Raw genomic sequence first — 20,654 nt, forward strand, 5'->3', positions numbered from 1 at the left:
CAAAATAATTTCCATAAGGGTCAACAAGGTTAGAAAGATAGCCGGGGGCCTGGCCTGAAGGTGTGAGGAGGTGGCCTGCAGGATATGGCCTCCTACAGGCAAGGCAGATGGGCAGCCAACAAAGATCTCACTTCATATGTGTCATCAAAAGAGATTAAAAATAGATGAGCAGAAGGCTACCACTACCTCAGTGAAAAGTCTAGCTCTCTCTCCCAGTTTCCAAACCTGAGCCAGGTATCAGTGAGACCCAGAACCCCCTGATGGAAATAGGGACAGTTCCTCGTGAGGAAGGACCTTGCAAATGTGCACAGCAGTGACTCCCTTGTTTTTTCATCAAAGGGAGCTATGGACATTTATTCAACCACATACTGGAGAAAAGCAAACATACGTATCTTTCAAGCATTGTTGAATACAGAGTCAGTGCTAGTGCTTGGGGGCCCTAAACATCACTGTGGCCCCCTGTGGGAGTAGAGTGTATGGAGGTCAGGTAATGTCCATGTCACAATGGGTTCACTGGATCCATTGAGCACCCAGCTCGGTGTGGCTCTTTTCAGTTATTTTTGGTGTCATAACTACCCTGTTTCCCCGAAAATAAGACAGTGTCTTATTTTAAGGTGTGCTCCTAAAGATGCGCTAGGTCTTATTTTCAGGGAACGTCTTATCTTTCCTGTAAGTAGGTCTTATTTTCTGAGGATGACTTATTTTCGGGGAAACAGGGTAGTAGTACTAACCTGCACTGAGAGGTAGCATGGGCTAGTATTTAAGAGCAGAGACTCTGAAGTTAGCCCACGTAGATAGAAGCCCAGCTCCTCTTCCTCCTCCTGGCTGGCTGGAAAGCTACTTGTCCTTCCTTGCACTGATTCCATCTGCAAAATGGAGATACAAGTAGTACCTAACTCACTAGATTATTGTGAAGATTAATGAGTTGATATTTATTATACACTTAGAAAGTATCTGGTCCTGTTTGCAATACATAAGTAATAAGCAAACAAAATTAGAAAATTTATACAAGCATCTTTGTATCAATCTGGGTTCTGTGCCATCGAGAGACTCAATTTGTCTCACTTAGACAAAAAGGGACTTCACTGATGAAATCACGGTGGCTCACAGAAAGGGCAGGAAGTCTGGGTGCTGAGCTGTTGAATAGCCCAGGAACCGACACAGGACTGACTCAGCCATCTTGTCAAGGACGTTAGTTAATGTTCATCAATTATTTTAAACTCTCACAACCTCAAGTAAGCCACAACTCTGGCTGGCCTGGCTTACTCAAGGACCAGTATCTTGATTAACAGTCCCACCTCTACTCCTAGACCCAAAGGAAGAGGTTGTTTACCGAAAGGAACCAAATGCTATTAGAAAAGGGGGACAGAGGAGGCTGGACAAGCCAGGGAAACATGGCTGACTAACAGAGCCCACTGGGGGACTCACAGAGGTGGATCACTGCTGTCTGATAGAGGATGGGATAATTCCAGGCTAGTCAGAGGGGCTACAGAGCTGGGGAAATGAGTTCCTTTAGTCTACTGGAGTGGGTTGGCTGTGTTGCAGAGGCAAAGGCTGAGTTGGTCACTGTTCCAGAAGAGAAAGGGTCTGCCCCAACCCCTAGACAGCTGAGAGCAAGGACAAGGCCCTAGCCTGTCATCAGGTCAATCCAGTTTATCTGGACTCAGGGAGAGGAGGGGTGTTTGCTGCAATGCTGGGGAGTCCAGCTGGGTTCTTACCCTAAGCACTATGCCTATGTCACTGGGAGCTGTGATGAACCTGGTGCCCTGAAGGAGAGGAGACTTTGGGAGGCTTCTCAAGTCCCCAGAATCAGAGCCCAGGAACTGTGATTGAGTATCCTATTAGGCCAACTCTCTTGTATACCAATCTGGGTGCCATTTACTTCCTAGATAGATGCTCAGGGAAGTCAGAGCAGGAAGGAGGCTGAGTGAAGGCTAAAGCCTGAGTCCTCTAGAAAGAGATGGCTGTGGCTCAGCGCCCGTGGCACAGTGGTTACGGCACCAGCCACATGCAGCCCAGCCCAGGCCAGCTAAACAACAATGACAACTGCAACAAAAAAATAGCGGGACATTGTGGTGGGCACCTGCAGTCTCAGCTACTTGGGAGGCTGAGGAAAGAGAATTGCTTAAGCCCAAGAGTTTGGGGTTGCTGTGAGCTATGAATTTACCCAGGGCAACATAGTGAGACTCTGTCTCAAAAAAAAAAGAAAAGAAAAGAAAAATGAAAAGAAAAGAAAGAGATGGCTGCTTAAATGAGTCCCTGAAATGAAACCCAGACTTGATATATCATTTAGTCTTCTCCCCTAACAAAGAAAATACTCGTAGGCCTCAGGCCTCTAGGCAACAACTTATATGTCTCATCTGCATAAGTGGCTTATAAGCATTTACTCCAACTGAAATCCAAAACAGTGCGTGTCTTCCCCACTGCCTCAGGCATATTATTTTGTTTATTTTGTTTATTGAAACAGGTCCACTCTTACAAGCACTACAGTACAAAGTATGTTTAGCTCTGAGTTGGGTATCTCCTAACAAAGGTGGCCTTTGTTTGATACTACCGTGTAGTACCGTCTCTTCTCTTGGGTGGGCCTGGGTTCATGGTGCTCTCTCTGGACCCAGGGGTGTCTCTTGGACATGGCTGGGTGCAGAAGTGGGCATGGCTGCTTTGCTGCTTAGGAATGAGGACCAGGGAGCTGTTTCTAATATTCGGGAAGAATTTCTTAACCAACTGGCTCTCTTGCTAATAACAGCTAGAAACTCTGAACAATGTTAAAAAAATAATAATAACTTCCTAAAACCTCTGTAAACAAGAACAGGCCAAATTTGGGGAGAAGTCAAAAGTCAGAGATTGTCTTCCTAGCATTGCCTGGCCCTGAAAGAAGCCACCACCTTACATGGGGGATGACTCAAAACTTCAGTAGAAAGTCCATCTTCTTCCTGGTTGATAGAGCTGGGAGTTGGTGGGAAGCCCAGAGTACCAGGCTTTCTGAGAAGTGATAAGAAAATCTCCAAAGGCACAAAGTCATAGAAAGGAACTCAAAATTTGTGTATGAACCCTTCAGATGTCTCTGACCAATGCCTGAGGCAAACTAAAATCACTCTGAACCAAGGGCTGAGCTTTGCCCACTGCAAACAAGACAGAGTGTGCAGTTTGAGTCAAACTATGTAAGTCATCTGCTGAAACAAAAGCTCTTCCTGTTCTGATTCAAGCGAGAGCTGTGTGTAATTAGCTGCTAGTGCAGTTACCCTAGACATGGTCTGGACACTGGGTGCTGCAGAACAATGTAACTAATCAGGTGCCTTTAGACTTTCCACTAATATTTCCTTTTTTTTGTAGAGACAGGGTCTTGCTATATTGCCCAGGCTGCTCTTGAAGTCCTGGCCTCAGTCATTTTCTCACTTTGGAGTTCCAAAGTGCTGGGATTACAGGCATGGGCTAACATGCTCAGCTTCTGTTGACACTTCTGTTCAGATCCCCTGGTCTGAAATTCTTCATCTGACATGAAACTACCCTTTCCTACATTGCATAAGAACTTGGGTGGTGGTTTTTGTCATTGTTGTTGTTTGTTTTTGGAGGGTCTTGCTCTCACTCAGACTAGAATGCAGTGGCTTCATCATAGCTCGCAGCAACCCCAAACTTCTGGGTTTGAGCAATGCTTCTGTCTCGGCCTCCTGAGTAGCTGGGACTATGGATGCACACCACCACATTGGGCCAGTTTTTATGTATTTTATGTAGAGACAGAGTCTTGCTACCTTGTTTTTTTTTATTAATATTAAATCATAACTTTGTACATTAATGTGATCATGGGGCACCATACATTGGTTTTATAAACAGTTTGACACATTTTCATCACACTGGTTAATATAGCCTTCCTGACATTTTCTTAGTTATTGTGTTAAGACAATATATTCTACATTTACTAAGTTTCACATGTACCCTTGTAAGATGCTACCTTGTTGCTTAGGTTAGTTTTGAACTCCTGGTCTCAAGAGATCCTCACACCTCAGCCTCCCAAAGTGATGGGATTACAGGCATGAGCCATTGTGTCCAGTTAAAACTGGGGGTTTTCTCTCCTAACATTTTAATTCAAGTTTTCCCCTGAACCCCATGGCGAGTGAGACAGGTAGAGTCTACACTGGTTTATATAAGTGTGGTGCGTTCTAGAGTCCTATAGTGGTAAACCCTCCCCAATTCCCAATATATTAGCTAGAAACTAGGGTGTGTAATGTTCAAGGAAGGGAGTGATTCCTCTGCCAAGATACTTGTCTTACGTCTATAAATGTGTCCTGTCAGAGCTGCTGGGAAGGTTGGTAGGACCACTTTCCAACCCCTGCACTCCTCTTCAGAGTGTCTGTCTGCAGTTGTCTGAGTCTGAATGAGGAGGAGGATGCAAGATTCTGAGATCCCAAGAGCACAAGTCTTGGTCACATAATGATGTAGCTGTAGCTTCTGGCTGTCTCTGGTGTCTGTGGGTCTCTGAGAATGGGATTGAGCCTATGGTTGGTGCACTTTGCATGCCAGCGGACATGTTTGTTCTTAGAAGTTTTTGCAAAGTCTTATGTCACTACATGTGGCCTGGAGTGCTGTTCAGGAGCAAGCTGACAGTTTTGCTTTGTGATTATTCAGGATATACAAGAATACCCCCATGTTTCTGCATTGTACCATTGTGTGAATGCTAAATGATAAATACAGGTGCCACCTGCCCGTTCACCTCATGCAGAAGGACCCAATTTCCAATACTTGGTTCTTTCAGGCATAGATCAAAGAAACATTGTTGTCATTATGGTTCAGCCTGGAATCCAAGTTCTGGGATAAATGTGAGCTCCTCACTTAGCACCGTTCCACATTCACTGGGTAAACACCCCTGGAATTATTCATGGGAGAGGGTGTCATAGACCTTAGGCAGTATTCCTGGTTAGCGCAGAGAGATATCCATTTTCTCTAGAAGCAAGGGTGTCAACTACTATTGGCATCTCCTGGCCATTCTCAACTGGTTAGTAGTTGCAGAAATGGCATCTAGCTCAGGGATCTTACCTTTTATTCTCTTTATGTCCCTCAAGAAAATGAATCAATATCAACTGAGATGGGTGAGTCTTTAACTTCATTTCCCTTGTTTTGAGAAGCCAGAATGTTGTCCAGAAAGCCATTTTACCAGGAGACCCTGAAGGCCATCCGTTCCGGAAAAACTGTTCCACCTGCCATTTTTATAGCTCACCTGCACCTGAAAGCCTCATCACTAGGTGAGACACAGAATACCCAGTAAACCCTGGGGATAGCCCAGACCCACTTCATGACATTGCCAGCCCCAGGAGGTTGTCCTGTGCTGGTGGGCTGGGGCCCTTTAAGACACCATTCTGATTCATGGGCATAGCATTTGTACCAGTGAGAAACACGTGCACCAGGCAAGGGAAATGCACAGAGCTGTTGTGCCAGTTTCAGACCGCTCTTGGCCCTGGGGACAGCTCATTAGACTCACTTCATTCTCTATGCAGGACTTTTTTTTTTTTTTTATGCACAGGTGCCCTGGGAAAGCCCCCGGGTTCTGGATCAGCTGTTTGCCACTCACATTTTCCTCTCCTGGGTAAGACAGGCTCTATCCTTTCCCTGCATTACAAGTTTAGACAATGGTCAGCGTGTGTGACCTGCCCTTACTAGAAATAACTTGGGATGCCAAGTCCTCTGTGCAGGGACAATTGGAGGAACCCTCTCCTCATGATTGAGTTCCCTGCCTCATAACTACTGAATCTTCCTGGAGCTACACTTTCCTCCCCCACCTTTCCTTGATTCCTTTGAGGAATCTGCGGTCTCTGCCGCTGACACTCCGTGTGATAGAAGCTCCCACTTACAAACCAAAAGAAGCAGAAGGGGGCTGTCCGAGAGGCTTTTTCCTGTGGTGGGTGGAGGCCACCTGGGTGGGCCAGCAGGTGCGCTCCTCTGTCACACATGCCTCACCCAAGAGTCCTAAAGGCCAGGACAATCCAGTCATCAGGATTACTAACAGACACATGGAGGGATTTGCAGAAATAGTGAGGACTCTGAAAGGGCTTTATGGTTCATTCAAGCCATTGAAGGCTCCAACTGCTGCCTTTTCTGGTCCATCCCAAGCCAGGAGGCTTCCTACAATCCTGGTGGTGGCTAGCCCCGTGCAGATGACACTCTGAGGCCAGCAGGGGGACCTGAGGATGACCACAACCTGGAGGAAACATCCTCCTCCTTTCTGAGGGCAGGTCTGACTCCTAGAACTTTAAACCCATCAGAAACACATCCAGCGTGGAGCTGCCTGGCCTCCCTGTGTGGTTTTTCTCATCTAGGCTGCAGCCCATTGGCCTGGAATTCCAGGTGCTGATCTTAGCAGACCCTAAGCCCACCCAGGGGAATAGTGGGCACGTTTATGTCAGTGCTGGTTCCACTGTGGTCTGGGTCAGCCTGCTGCCTAGGGGCAGAGAGAAGAGAGGTTGAGAGCAGAGGACAGTAGTGCCCAGCAGAGACTCAGCTTACCAGCCCTCTGCCCCACAAAGGCAGGGGTTTGGGATAGACAAAGAGAAGAGCGAGAGAGAGACAGACAGACAGACACCTAAGAGTGTGTAATACCTGGTAGGCACAGTGTCCCTGCCCACTGGAAAAGATGTTTTCATCAATGTCCTGGATTCTGTCCCAACCAGACTGATGGTCACTTGCTCCTTTGGGAAAAGAAAGAGCAGAAGGGAAGTCAGTGTGTAAATTCCCTTGTCCCATATTTTCATGTGTAATTGAACAATCATTCTATTGGCAGCTGGAAGAAGTCAGACTCAGTGGAATCCAAGGTGGAAAACATGGCTCTGGGGCACTGTCCCCCTCCAGTCCCTGAATCCTCACCTGCTTCTGCCCTCTGCTTATATCAGAGCCTGGATTCTAATGCTCCAGGGCTCCCAACTGCCTCCTTGTCTTTACCTTTGATTTTATACCGATGTGGAGTGTCTTCTAGATGACCTCTCGTTCTTTGTGGAATTCTGAATCAAAATCTGAATGAATAATCTGGGGACAGATATAACTTCGATGCAGAGGTCACCCCCCCAGCCAGTCACTCCACCCTTTCATTTCTAGATCATCTGGGTTCCAGCCTCCAGCAAGCTTTTGCCCTCTCAAACTTTCAGTGACTTATCTGAAGCTCAGATGTCTCTTATTCACCCCTGGATGTTGAAAAGCAGCCCTAGAGTCAAGATACCTTAAATCCTTACATGTAAAATGTTAACCATTGTCAGCAACTTGTCTCAAGCCTCCTGTCCCAGGACATTCTCCCCACTGTATAATAATCCGCAACATTTTGGCCGTCTGCAGTCCTTTGTCCCATGGTTCTGAGAGACCTGAAGTTTCTGGCTTTCTCTCCAACTTGTTCCTCACCCCCGTCCCCTGTCCCCCAACTCTCATGCCCAGTAAACTGTGCAGCCTTCTAGGAAGGCAGAAGCAGCTGAGGACAATTGGGGTTCGGGTGGATGTTTTGGCTGTCCTTTGCATAAACATATGGGCTCCTGGGAGCTGGCCCTGCTCATCCTGGGGTTCTCCTTCCCTGGTCCTCCAGGCCTTGCCCAGGGGCTTTCCATTCCCTCTGCCACCTTTCAGGAAGGCTGAAAACCCCTTGGGAGGCAGTGTTCACAGCGACACGTACATACTTTCACTTTCATTGGGGCGGAGCCCTCTCTGGGTAAGTCAGTTGTCAGCAGACGTTCTGCTCCGAACACGGCAGTGACGTGGACTCAGGTCAGGCAGACTGGAGGGATCAGGACCCTGGCTCTGAGGATGGCAGGTGAGGGCTGTGACCTGAGCACCAGGTGAGTCTTTATCTCCCCCTCTTCTCTGGCAATATTGCTGCCTTCATGCCTCTAGTCCACTTCGTGTCTGAAGCTTTACTTGAGTTTAGTCTGGCTTTACAAGGACACAGGTATTAATACAATGAAAAGAAAATTAGTAATTAGGAAATTGGGTTTTTTAAACTGCAGCAGGACAGCTGTTGGTGTGAGTCCAGCTTCCCATAACACACGTGACTTCCTGGTTTTGCAGCTGCTGCTCTGCTGGCCTGGGCTGTCTGAATACAGGAGTCCTTTGAGGCAGGCAAAGATTCATTATTTCCCCATGACTTCTAAAACTTCTCACGTCCCTCTGCTTTCTTGTATTTTCACAGATGTCATGTCTGAGAAGGTAGTTTAGAACATAGACACTCCAGAGTAAATACCTGTCTTACTTTAAACACCGATACTGTGGTTTCACCTGTCCTGGCTAAATACTTACTGGAATATTTAGCAAACTCTGTCATACCATGAAAGGGCAAACACCTCAACTGAATAACACTAGCAAAACATAAACAAGCAAACAATTCACAGAATAGGGAATTTTTCTTAATAATGGCCCCAATGTAGGAGAGTGGTGATGCTGGCAACTCAGATATGCCATAGAGAAGCCATAAAGCTTCCTTTAAGTGAAAAGGTGAAAGTTCTAGATGATAAGGAAAGAAAATTGTATACTGAGGTTGACTAAGATCTGTAGTACAACAGAGAGAGAGAGAGAGAGAAAGAGAGAGAGAGAGAGAGAAACAAACAAAACTGAAAGCTGGGAACCACCTGTAGTACAACTGGCTGCAATTCTTTCTTGGCATCACGCATGAAAGAATGAATTCAAGAGCTACCAACAGTATAAAGTGCAAACCAGATTTATTCAGAAACTGTAGAAAGTCTACTCCACAGACAGAATAGAGGCTAGTTCTCTCTGCAGAAGAGAACAGGCCCCCTGGTTCCTGTTCCTTTTCCTTTTAAGCAACAGCTTAATTATAGGCTAAACAAGGGGAAGGAAGGGGGTGGAAGGTAGTTCACCACCTTGGTCCTAATTTGTTGGAACTTTTCCTGCCTACATCCTGTTTTGTTCAGGGTAATTTTGAAACTTTAGTTTGAGACTTCTTGACTCAAGCAGTGCAACAATACCCAAAGCAATACCTGCCAATTCCTGTCTCAAGGTCACATTCTCCTGATAGGGACCCTGGTACTACATCCTCTCGTGTATGAATCTGTATAGCTGACCCCTGTCCTAATCTATAATTCTATTTTTTATTTATTTTAATACCGAAACGATTTACTTACTATGATTTTATAGGTAATGTTCTGTGATCTATCTTGCTAGGATTCAACTGAGAGACACTGAATAAAAAAAATGAATTTAGGAAGAATCTCAATTTTAAATGATTCTCAATAATCCCAGTCCCAGATATGTGTATCTCTTTATTTATTCCAATATTCAAGTATCTGAAGTTCTATAGTAATGTTCAGTGGGTCCTGTGGGAGTCTCATTGGATCAATTCAGTGCTAGGCATTTAAAAATTTTCATTTGTAAGTGGAAACTCTTTTTTTTTTTTTGACATTTCCTAATTATTTATTGCTGGCATAAGAGAATCCATCATTTTTTGTTTGTGATCTTGTATATAGGAATTTTACTAAGTGGTCTTCTTCCTCTTAATATTGTCTTGCATTTTTCTGGAGAAATAACTACATATTCAAATAGAGTAAAAGTTCTGTCTCCTCCTTTTCAGAATTTGTACCTCTAAACTTTTCTGTTTCTTATTTACTTATCTCTCTCTCCGTCTTACTGTGCTAGCCAGGACTCCCATTACAATATGGAATAGCACCAAGAAAAATTATCATTTTAATTTTGTTACTGATTTTAAGGGAATATTTACAATGTTTATGTTGAGGCTGTCTGATAAATGCCATTTACCAAGTTAGGGACATTTTCTGCTACTTTTGGTGTACTAAAAGTTATTTTTTCAAATCACAGCTATGTATAGAATATTCATTGAAATGCCTTTTAAAGAATCTTTGAGATAATTATATAATTTTTCCTTTTTAATCTGTTTAATCCAGAGTAAATTATACTGAAATACTTTTACTACTACAATTGTTAATTTTACCAAAGTAATACATATATAGTTTCCAATGTCAAATAGTCAACAAGGCCTTAAAGAAGCCCAATAGTTCTTTCCTCTGTGTCCCCTAGTCTGTGTCCAGCTTCCTGAATACCTGCTTTGCCTCTCTGAGATTTTCTGGTTCTTCTCTTAAATCCCTTGATTCTGAAATCTCATTATGTGGGTGCTGAGTTTATTCATTATGCTGAGTACTCTAGGGCCCTTTAAATGGAAACTAATTTATTTCAGTTTTCAGAATTTTGATTGTGATATATATTTGAATATTTCCTCCTTTCTGCTTTCTCTCTCTTGTCTAGCTCTGTGGAAGTACTATTGGTTGGATATTAGATCTTCTAGACTGATCTCTTAGAGCATCAGTCCACAACATTTTTAGCACCAGTGACTGGTTTTATAGAAGATAATTTTTCCACAGATGGGAGCGAGAAGTGGGGTCTGATGAGCTCAGGTGGTGATAGGAGTAATGGGGAGTGGCTCTTAATACAGATGAAGCTTGGCTCACTCATCCGCTGCTTGCCTCTTTTTGTGTGGCCCAGTTCCTAACATCCACAGACTGGTACTGATCTGTGACCTAGGAGTTGGGGACCATAGCTCTAGAGAATTTCTGAGTTTTTTTATTAGCAATCTTACATCTCTTTTCTTTTGAATCTACCATCTATATAATTTTCTCAGCTCCTTAATTCCTTCTAGTGATTTAAAAATTCCTACCACTATATTTTTAATTTACAAAAGCTCTTTGGCTGTTGTTGTTGTTGTTGTTGTCTGAGATAGAGTCTCATTTTGTCACCCTCGGAAGAGTGCCATGGCATCATAGCTCACAGCAGCCTCAATCTCTTTGGTTCAAGTGATTCTCTTGCCTTAGTCTCCCAAATAGCTGGGACTACAGGCACCCACCATAATGCCTGGCTATTTTTAGAGACAGGGTCTCACTTGGGCTCAGGCTGGTCTTGAACTTGTGAGCTCAGGCAATCCACCCACTTTGGCCTCCCAAGTGCTGGGATTACAGATGTGAGTCACCAAGCCTGGCCCCTACAAAAGGTCTTTTTAAAAGTTTGTTTTTTTTTTTTGTTTTTTTTTTTAACAGTATTTCATTGTTGTTGTTTTAATGAATCAAATACTTTCTCTCTACTAGTGAAAATGATAATTTTTCAAATTTCTTCTATTTCTTCCATGATTCTTCTAAGTGTTAGTTTTTTCTAAGTCTTTCCCCCCAGTTCCTGCCCCGTACAGAAAACAGAAAGAGAGCAAGTAAACAACTTAATGGACTATCTTGAGCAACTGGAAAAGGAAGAACAACCCAAGCCCAAACCTAGCAGAAGAAAAGAAATAACCAGGGCGGCACCTGTGGCTCAGTGAGTAGGGCGCCAGCCCCATATACCGAGGGTGGTGGGTTCAAACCCAGCCCCAGCCAAACTGCAACAAAAAATAGCTGGGTGTTGTGGCAGGTGCCTGTAGTCCAGCTACTTGGGAACTGAGGCAAGAGAATCACCTAAGTGATTGGAGTTGGAGGTTGCTGTGAGCTGTGATGCCACAGCCCTCTATTGAGTGTGACAAAGTGAGACTATGTCTAAAAAAAAAAAAAGAAAGAAAGAAAAAAGAAATAACCAAAATCAGAGCAGAATTAAATGAAATCAAGAACACAAGAATCATTCAGATCATTGAAATAAATAGTTGTTTCTTTGAAAAGATTAATAAAATCAATAATCCCTTGGCCAGACTAACCAGAAACAGAAAAGGAAGATCTCTAATAACCTCAATCAGAAATTAAAAAGGGGAAATAACAACAGATACCACAAAATATCCTTAATGATTACTACAAAAAACTCTATGCTCAGAAATTTGAAAATGTAGAGGAAATGAACCATACATGGAAACACACTATCTTCCTAAATTCAACTGGAAAAAATAAGAAATTTTGAATAGTCCTGTATCAAGCACTGAAATTGCATCAATAAAAAATACATATTTCAATAAAGAAAAGCCCTGGACTATTTGGTTTCACACCAGAATTCTACCAAACCTTCAAAGAAGAATTAGTACCTATATTGTATAACATATATTCCAAAATATAAAGAAGGAAGGAACTCTATCCAACATGTTCTACAAAGCAAATATCACCCTGATTCTAAAACCAGGAAGGGACCCAACAAAAAGGGAAAACTATAGGCCAATATTATTAATGAATATTGATGCAAAACTATTCAATAAGAGCCAAGAAAATAGAATACAGCTATACATTAAAAAAATTATACATCATGATAAAGTAGGTTTTACCCCAGGGATAGAAGGTTGGTTCAACCTATATATGTAATTCACCACATAAATAGAAACAAAAAACAAAGACCATAGGATTCTCTCAATAGATGCAGAAAAGGCTTTTTATGACAAAAATACATAAGAAAATAGGCATAGGTGAGACATTTCTTAAGCTGATACAGGCCATTTACAACAAACATGCAGCCAATATCATATTGAATGCAGTAAAACTGAAAGCATTTCCACTTAGAACTGGAAGCAGATAAGGATGCCTACTATTGCCATTGCCATTCAGTGTATGGCTGGAAGTCCTAGCCATTGCAGTCAGGGAAGGGAAGGATATGTAGGGCATTCAAATGGGGACAGAGGAGGTCAAACTCTCATTCTTTGCAGATGGCATAATCTTATACCTGGAAAACCCCAGAGACTCAACTATAAAGCTCTTAGAAGTGATCAAGAAATAATGTAATATCTCAGGATACAAAATCAATGTCCACAAATGAATAGCCTTCATGTATGCCAATAATCGTTAAACTGAGAAATTAACACAGAGAAAAGAAATAGCAGAAGATGTTAACAAAGGGAAGAACATATCATGCTTATGGCTGGGAAGAATCAACATTGTTAAAATCTCCAAACTACCCGAACAATCTATAGATTTAATCAATCCCTATCAAGGCACCAACATTATACTTTGAAGAACTTGAAAAAAAATAGTACTTCATTTCATATGGAACCAGAAGAAACCCCAAATAGCCAATACAATTTTAAGAAATAAAAACACATCTGGAGGCATCCTGTTGCCATACTTTAGGTTATATTACAATTCTATAGTGATCAAAACTGTATTATTAGCACAAGAAGAGAGATACAGATCTATAGAATATAAAAGAAAACCTAGAGATAAATCCAGCCACATACTGTCATCCGATCTTTGACAAACCAAACAAAAGCATGCACTGGGAAAAAGAATCCCTATTTAATAAATGGTTCAGGGAGAACTTGTTAGCCACAAATAGAAGACAGAAACTAGACCCATACCTCTCATAATTGGATAAAAGATTTAAAGTTAGGACATGAAACAATAAAAATTCTTGAAGAAAGTGTGGGGAAAACTCTTGACAAAATTGGCCTGGGAAAAGATTTTATGAAGAAGACCCCCTTGGCAATTGCAGCAACACCAAAAATAAATAAATAAATGAGATCTGACCAAGCTAAAAAGCTTCTGCTAAGGGTACCACAGCCAAAGTAAACAGACAACCTTCAGAATGGGAGAAGATATTTGCATGCCATAAGTCTGACAAAGGACTAAAAACTAGAATCTGCAGATAACTCAAATTGATCAACAAGACAAGAGCAAACAATTTCATTGATAAGTGTGAAAGAGACTTAAACATCTTCTCCAAAGATGACAGATGACTGGCCAACAAACACATGAAAAAATATCCATCATCCCTAATCAGCAGAGAAGTGCAAATCAAAAACATCTGCAATATCACCTAATTCCATTGAGATTAGCCCACATCACAAGCTCTTTAATTTCCAGATTCGAAATGTGAATGTGGAAAGAAGGCAACACTGCACTGCTGGTGGGATTGAAAACTAATACAACCTCTACAGAAAGAAGTGTGGAGAATTCTCAAAGAACTAAAAGTCAACCTTCCATTTGATCCAGCAATCCCATTACTAGGTATCCATCCAGAAGAAAAAAAAATCATTTTACCTCAAGAACATTTGCACCAGTATGTTTATTGCAGCTCAGTCCACAGTTGCCAAGATGCCTATCAACCCATGAATGGATATACCATATGGTATATGTGTAGTAGGGGGTACTATTCAGCCATAAGAAAAGATGGAGACTTTACATTTTTGTGTGTTTATCTGGATGGAGTTGAAACACATTCTTCTTAGAAAAGTATCTCAAGAATGGAAAAAAATTATCCAATGTACTCAACACTAATATGAAACCAATACACCCACACAAAAGAAAAACTCAAGTATTCTCTAGTGAGGGGAAGGGGAGAGGAGGGAAAGGAGATGTGGGAGGAAGGAGGGTGATTGGCAGGAGGAGGGAGGGCAATTGGCAGGATCTTACTTAATGAGTACAGGGTGAGGGTTCAGCAAGCACCCTGGGTGAAGTGCTCAACTACAACTTGAACTTCACCTCAGAAATGAAAACAATGTAACAAAAATTTGTACCCTCATATCAATCTGAAATGAAAGGAAAAAAGAAAGAGCAAAGAGGTCCATGTATCCAGACAGAAGTGAGCTAAAGGAGAGGAGAAAGGGGATGGATAATATCAGAGAATTTGGACAGTACAAGGTTTTTGCTTTCACTTGAAGAAATGGGAACTCATTGATAGTTCTGGAACTCTTATTTCTATAGGATGCATATTGGTGTTTTTATTTCTAAGGGATAGATTCCAAAATTGGGACTACTGAATCATCCTGTCATGTATCTTAAAATTTGATATGTATTGCCAGACCTTTTCTGGAAAGGTTGTAGTAATTCACGGTCACATCAGCTAGAATGAGTGTCTATTTTTCTGAATCTTCCCCCCACGCTGCATTGTGTCACTAATGAAACTGTATTTGCCAATCTAATGAGTGAGGAATGTTTTCGCATTTATGTTTTGGTGAGTTTGCATTTGTATGTTTATTGGACTTTTTAATTTTTTAATGTTATTTTAAAGTATTCTGAGGATACAAATGTATTTGGTTACATGAATCACCTTTTTAATGCTTGAGTTGGTGTTTAAAATGTCTGTTATCCAGATGGTGTTCAATGAAATGTTTTTCCCCATCCCTTTCTCCCCCATCTTCTTTGCCTGATTTCCAACGATTTTTACTTTTTTCTGTGCATATATATTAATTCAAAATTATTAGCGAATACATGTGGTGTTTGTTTTTCCATTATTAAGATACATCACTTAGGATAATTGTCTCAAGTTCCATCCAAATTGTTGCAAAACCATTAAGTTATCTGACTTCATGTATGAGTAGTAGTCCATGGCATAGTATATACTATGTACCACATTTTGTTAATCCACTCATGAATTGATGGGTGCTTCTATTGATTCACCATCTCTGAAATTGTGGACTGTGCTGCAACAAACATTTGAGTGCATGTGTCTTTTTGATAAAATAACTTCTTTTTATTTTTTAGATAAATATCCAGTCATGGGATTGCTGGATTAAAGGAGAGATCTACTATTATTTCTTTCAGGAATTTCCATATTGTTTTCTATAGAGGTTGCAGTAATTGCAGTGCCATCAATAGTGTACAAGCATTTGTGTCTCTCTGCATCCATGCCAGCATCTATTGTTTTTGGACTTTTAAATAAGTCATTTTGACTGGGGTAAGGTAATATCTGGGGTGGGGGAAGGTGGTTTTAATTTGCATTTCCCTGATTATTAGGGTCATTGAGCATTTTTTATCATGTTTATTGGCTATTTGTCTATCTTCTTTTCATAAGCTTCCATTTGTGTCTTCTTCCCAATTTTTAATGGGATTGTTTGATTTTCTTTTCTTGCTAATTTGCTTGAGTTTGATTATTTTCTTGGCTGTGCAGAAGTTTTTAGTTTAATCAAGTCTTATTTATTTATTTTAATGTTGCTATATTGCCATTGGGGTCTTCTTCTTTTTTCTTTTTTTGCCTAGGACAATATCTAATAGAATTTTTGCAACATTTTCTTCTAGAATTCTTATGGTTTTATGCCTTACATTTAAGTCCTTTATCCATCTTGAATTATTTTTTAGGAGTGGGTGAGAGATACAGATCCTCTCATTCTTCTGTATGTGGCTATCCAATTTTCTTAGCACCATTTATTGAACAGAAATTCTTTTCTCCATATATACTGTTGTCTGCTTTGTTAAAGATCAGGAGGCTGTGTGTAGATGGTTTTATATATGGGTTTTCTGTTCTGTTCCATTGGTTTATAGTCCTTTTTGTGTGCCATTACCATGCTGTTTGGATTATTATAGCTTTGTAGTGTAGTTTAAATGTGATAATGTGATGCCTTCTGATTTGTTACTTTTGTTTAAAATTGCTTTGGCTATTTAGGCTCTTTTCTGGTTCCAATGTGTAGAATTAGTTTTTTAGATCTTGGTATTTTGAATATGATGTTGGTATTTTGAGGGGGATTTCACTGAATCTGTAAATCACTTTGGTTAGTATGGACATTTTAATAGGTTGATTCTACCTATTCATGAGCATGATATGCTTTTCCAATTGTTTGTACCATCTGTGATTTCTTTCCTCAGTGTTTTATACTTCTCTTTATAGAAATCTTTCACCTTCTTGGTTAAGGATATTCTTTGGTATTTTATTTTCTTTGTAGCAATTGTTAAAGTTATATAGCCTTTGATTTGACTCTTAGCTTGACTCTTATGATGTGAAGGAATACTACTGATTTGTGTACATTGATTTTGTAGCCCGAGCCTTTATTGAATTTATTCATCAATTCTGGGAGTTTCTTGGTGGAATCTTTGGGATTTCCTAGATATAAGACCATATCATATGTAAAAAGTGATAGTTTGACCTCTTCTTTCCCAATTTGGATACCCTTGATTTATTTCTCTTGCCTGATTGCTCTAGATAGGACTTTTAGATAGCACTATGTCAAATAGAAGGGGTGACAGTGGGTATACTGGTTTTGTTTCAGTTCTTAGTGGGAATGACTTCAACTTTCCTCATTCAGTATGATCCTGGCTATGGATTTATCATATATGGCTTTTATAATTCTAACATATATTACTTCTATGTATAGTTTGTTGAGAGTTTTTGTCCTGAAAGCATGTTAGATTTTGTTGAATGCTTTTTCTGCATCTATTGAGATGATCATATGATCTTTGTTTCTGCATTGAATTACATTTATTGATTTATGTATGTTGGATCCTTGCATCTCTGGTTATGATGAATTTTTATGAGGTCCACTTGGTTATGATGAATTTTTATTTTTTATGTGCTGTTGAATTCTGTTTGCTAGTATTGTATTCAAGATTTTTGCATATATGTTCATAAGGAATTGCTCTCTAGTTTGTTGTTGTTATTGTTGCCTTTCATGGTCTTCGTGTCATGGTGTACTTACTTTGTAAGATGAGTTGGGGGGGTGCTCCTCCTTTTTGATGCTATGGAATAATTCATGCAAAATGGGTACCTGCTCTTCTTTTCAGGTCAGATAGAATTTAGCTGTGAATCCATCTTGTCCAGGGCTTTTCTTTGTTGGAAGATATTTAATTGCTGCTTTAGTCTTGCTGCTCATTATTTGTCTGAACTCAATCCAGAAGAATTAGAACTCTTGGAAGTTTGTGTGTTTCCAGGTCTATTTCCTGTCTGGTTTTGAGTTTATCTGCATAGAGATTTTCATAGTATTGACGGATGATATTTTGTACTTTTGTAGTATCAGTTGTAATAGTTCCTTTTCATTTTTGATTAAGCTTATTTGGGTCCATTCTCTTCTTTTCCTGGTTGATTGAGCAAGAGGTCTATCAGTTTTGTTTATCTTTTTGAAGAACCATCTTTTTGTTTCATTGATCTTCTGTATATTATTTTCTTGTTTTCAATTTCATTTACTTCTGCTCTGACCTTCATTATTTCTTTTCTTCTGCTCACTTTGGGTTTGGTTTGCTCTTCCTTTTCTAGTTCCTTAAAACATGTCATTAGGTTGTTTACTTCAGGTCTTTCTGCCTTTTTGATATAGGCGTTTAAAGCTATGAATTTTCCCCTGAAGACTTCTTTTGTTGAATCCCATCTATTTTGATAACTTGTGTCCTCTTTGTCATTCAGTTGAAGGATTTTTTTTTCCAGCTTAATTTCATTATCGATCAAGGTGGAGTGCAGTAGTATCACTGTAGTTCACTGCAACCTCAAGCTTCTGAGCTCAAGTGATTTTCTTGTTCTTGCCCAGGATGATGTTGAACTCTGGAGTTTAAGAAATTCCCACATGTTGGCCTCCCAGAGTGCTAGGATTATAAATGCCAGCTACTGCACCTGGCTTAATAATCATTCATCAGGTTGTTTAATTTCCATGTCTTTGTATAGAATTGAGTGTTTCTCTTGGAGTTGATTTTGAGTTTAATTCCACTATGGTTTGAGAAGATACATGGTGTAATTTCTATTTTGTTGAATTTTTTGAACTATTTTGTGGCTTAAAATATGATCTTGGAGAATGTTCTGTATGTTGATGAGAAGAATGTATATTCAGTAGTTTTGAGTAAAATGTTCTGAAAATGTCTATTAGGCCCACTTGTTCTAGAGGCCCATTTAAGCTCCATGTTTCTTTATTTTCTACCTGGATGGTCTATCAATCCCCAGTCTGTTAGGGGGTGATGAAATTCCCATCAATTATCATGTTCTTGTTTATCTCTTTGCTTAGATCTTGTAGGATTTGCTTTATGAATCTGGGTGTTCCTGTGTGAGGTGCATGAATATTTATGATTGTTATGTCTTTTTGTTGAATTGGTCTCTTTACCATTATATAATGACCATCTTTGTCTTTCCTTACTATTGTCAATTTAAAGTCAGTTTTATCTGACATGAGAATGGCTGAACATCCTTTCTTTTTCTTTCCATTTGCATGGAATTTTTTTTTTTTTTTTTTACCATCTCTTCCATTTTAGTCTGTGTAAGTCCTTATGGACTAGATGTGTTTCCTTGAGACATAAGATACTTGGCATATATATGTGTGTGTGTGTGTGTGTGTGTATATATATATTTATATATTTTTTCTTGCAGTTTTTGGCTGGGGCTGGGTTTGAATGTGCCACCTCTGGTATATGGGGCCGGCGCCTTACTCCATTGAGCCACAGGAGCCACCAATGAGATACTTGGCTTATATATTTTTTATCCATTTACCCAACCTGTCTCTTGATTTAGAATCTAAACCATTCGTATTTATTGATAGAATTGATATATGGAATGCTGTTCTGTTCATCCTGTTGGGTACTACATTATTGCTATGTTTTACCTCTTGCAATATTGTTTTATATGAGCTCTGAGCATTAGCTTTTGGGTGGTTTTACTCTGGTGGATGACTATTGTGCTGATCCAGGTGTAGTGCACTTCTGAGTATTTCCTGTAGGTCAGGTCTGGTCTTGACATATTCTCTCAGTGTTTGTGTGTCTGGAAAAGTCTTTATTTTCCTTTCATATATGAAACTTAGTTCAAAATTTTTGACTGGCAGGTTTTCTGTTTAAGAAGATTGAAGGTGGGACCTTAAACCCTTCTGGATTATAAGATTGTCACTGAGAAGTCTATAGTTAGCTTGATAGGTTTTCCTTTGTAGGTTATTTGTTGCTTTCATGTTGCTTCTTAGAGAATTTTCTCCTTTATCTTGACTTTGGCCAAGACATTATGTGTCTTGGATATGTTCTATTTGCTATGAATTGTCTTGGTGTTCAATGACCATCTCCTATATCTATGTATGAACGTCAGGCAATACCTAGGAAGATTTTCTCAATATTCCCTTAAATAGGATTTCTTTTTTTTTTTTGCTGATTTTCTTTTTTATTAAATCATAGCTGTGTACATTGATATGACCATGGGGCATCATTCACTAGCTTCACAGACCATTTACCAAGTTTCACGTATACCCTTGTAAGATGCACCGCTGGTGTAATCCCACCAATCCCCTTCCCTCTACCCACCACCCCCCTCCCTCCCCTCCCTTTCCCCCTTCCCCCTATTCTTAGGTTGTAACTGGGTTATAGCTTTCATGTGAAAGCCCTAAATTAGTCTCATAGTAGGGCTGAATACATTGGGTACTTTCTCTTCCATTCTTGAGATACTTTACTAAGAAGAATATGTTCCAGCTCCATCCATGTAAACATGAAAGAGGTAAAGTCTCCATCTTTCTTTAAGGCTGCATAATATTCCATGGTGTACATATACCACAATTTATTAATCCATTCATGGATCGATGGGCACCTGGGCTTCTTCCATGACTTAGCAATTATGAATTGGGCTGCAGTAAACATTCTGGTACAAATATCTTTGTTATGACGTGATTTTTGGTCTTCTGGGTATATGCCCAGTAGAGGAATTACAGGATTGAATGGCAGATCTATTTTTAGATCTCTAAGTGTTCTCCATATCTCTTTCCAAAAGGAATGTATTAATTTGCATTCCCACCAGCAGTGCAAAAGTGTTCCCTTTTCTCCACATCCGCGCCAACATCTCTGGTCTTGGGATTTTGTGATATAGGCTAGTCTCACTGGAGTTAGATGGTATCTCAAAGTAGTTTTGATTTGCATTTCTCTGATGATTAAAGATGATGAGCATTTTTTCATATGTCTGAAGGCCGCACGCCTGTCTTCTTCAGAGAAGTTTCTCTTCAAAACCCTTGCCCAGCCTGTGATGGGATCCCTTGTTCTATTCTTGCTAATGTGTTTGAGTTCTCTGTGGATTCTGGTTATTAAACCTTTGTCGGAGACATAACCCGCAAATATCTTCTCCCA

The 20,654-nt window shown here is 40.3% G+C and overlaps 1 protein-coding gene across 7 annotated transcripts in view; it reads left to right on the forward strand.

The window, feature by feature from the left end:
* Positions 1–7,667: 7,667 nt before the first annotated feature.
* Positions 7,668–20,654, forward strand: part of SP100 (SP100 nuclear antigen) — a 74,621-nt gene continuing 61,634 nt past the window's right edge. For 2 of the 7 annotated variants that reach the window (XM_053598260.1, XM_053598261.1), the window contains exons 1-2: positions 7,690–7,805; positions 11,155–11,292. In XM_053598260.1, the coding sequence (XP_053454235.1) occupies positions 7,774–7,805; positions 11,155–11,292 (170 nt within the window). In that variant the 5' untranslated portion in view covers positions 7,690–7,773. Of the gene's footprint in view, positions 7,806–11,141; positions 11,293–20,654 lie in introns of all 7 variants that reach the window. The other 5 variants (XM_053598263.1, XM_053598265.1, XM_053598266.1 and 2 more) reach the window with 5 other exon arrangements.

The sequence above is a fragment of the Nycticebus coucang genome, chromosome 7, assembly GCF_027406575.1.
Source record: "Nycticebus coucang isolate mNycCou1 chromosome 7, mNycCou1.pri, whole genome shotgun sequence".
Lineage (NCBI taxonomy): Eukaryota > Metazoa > Chordata > Mammalia > Primates > Lorisidae > Nycticebus > Nycticebus coucang.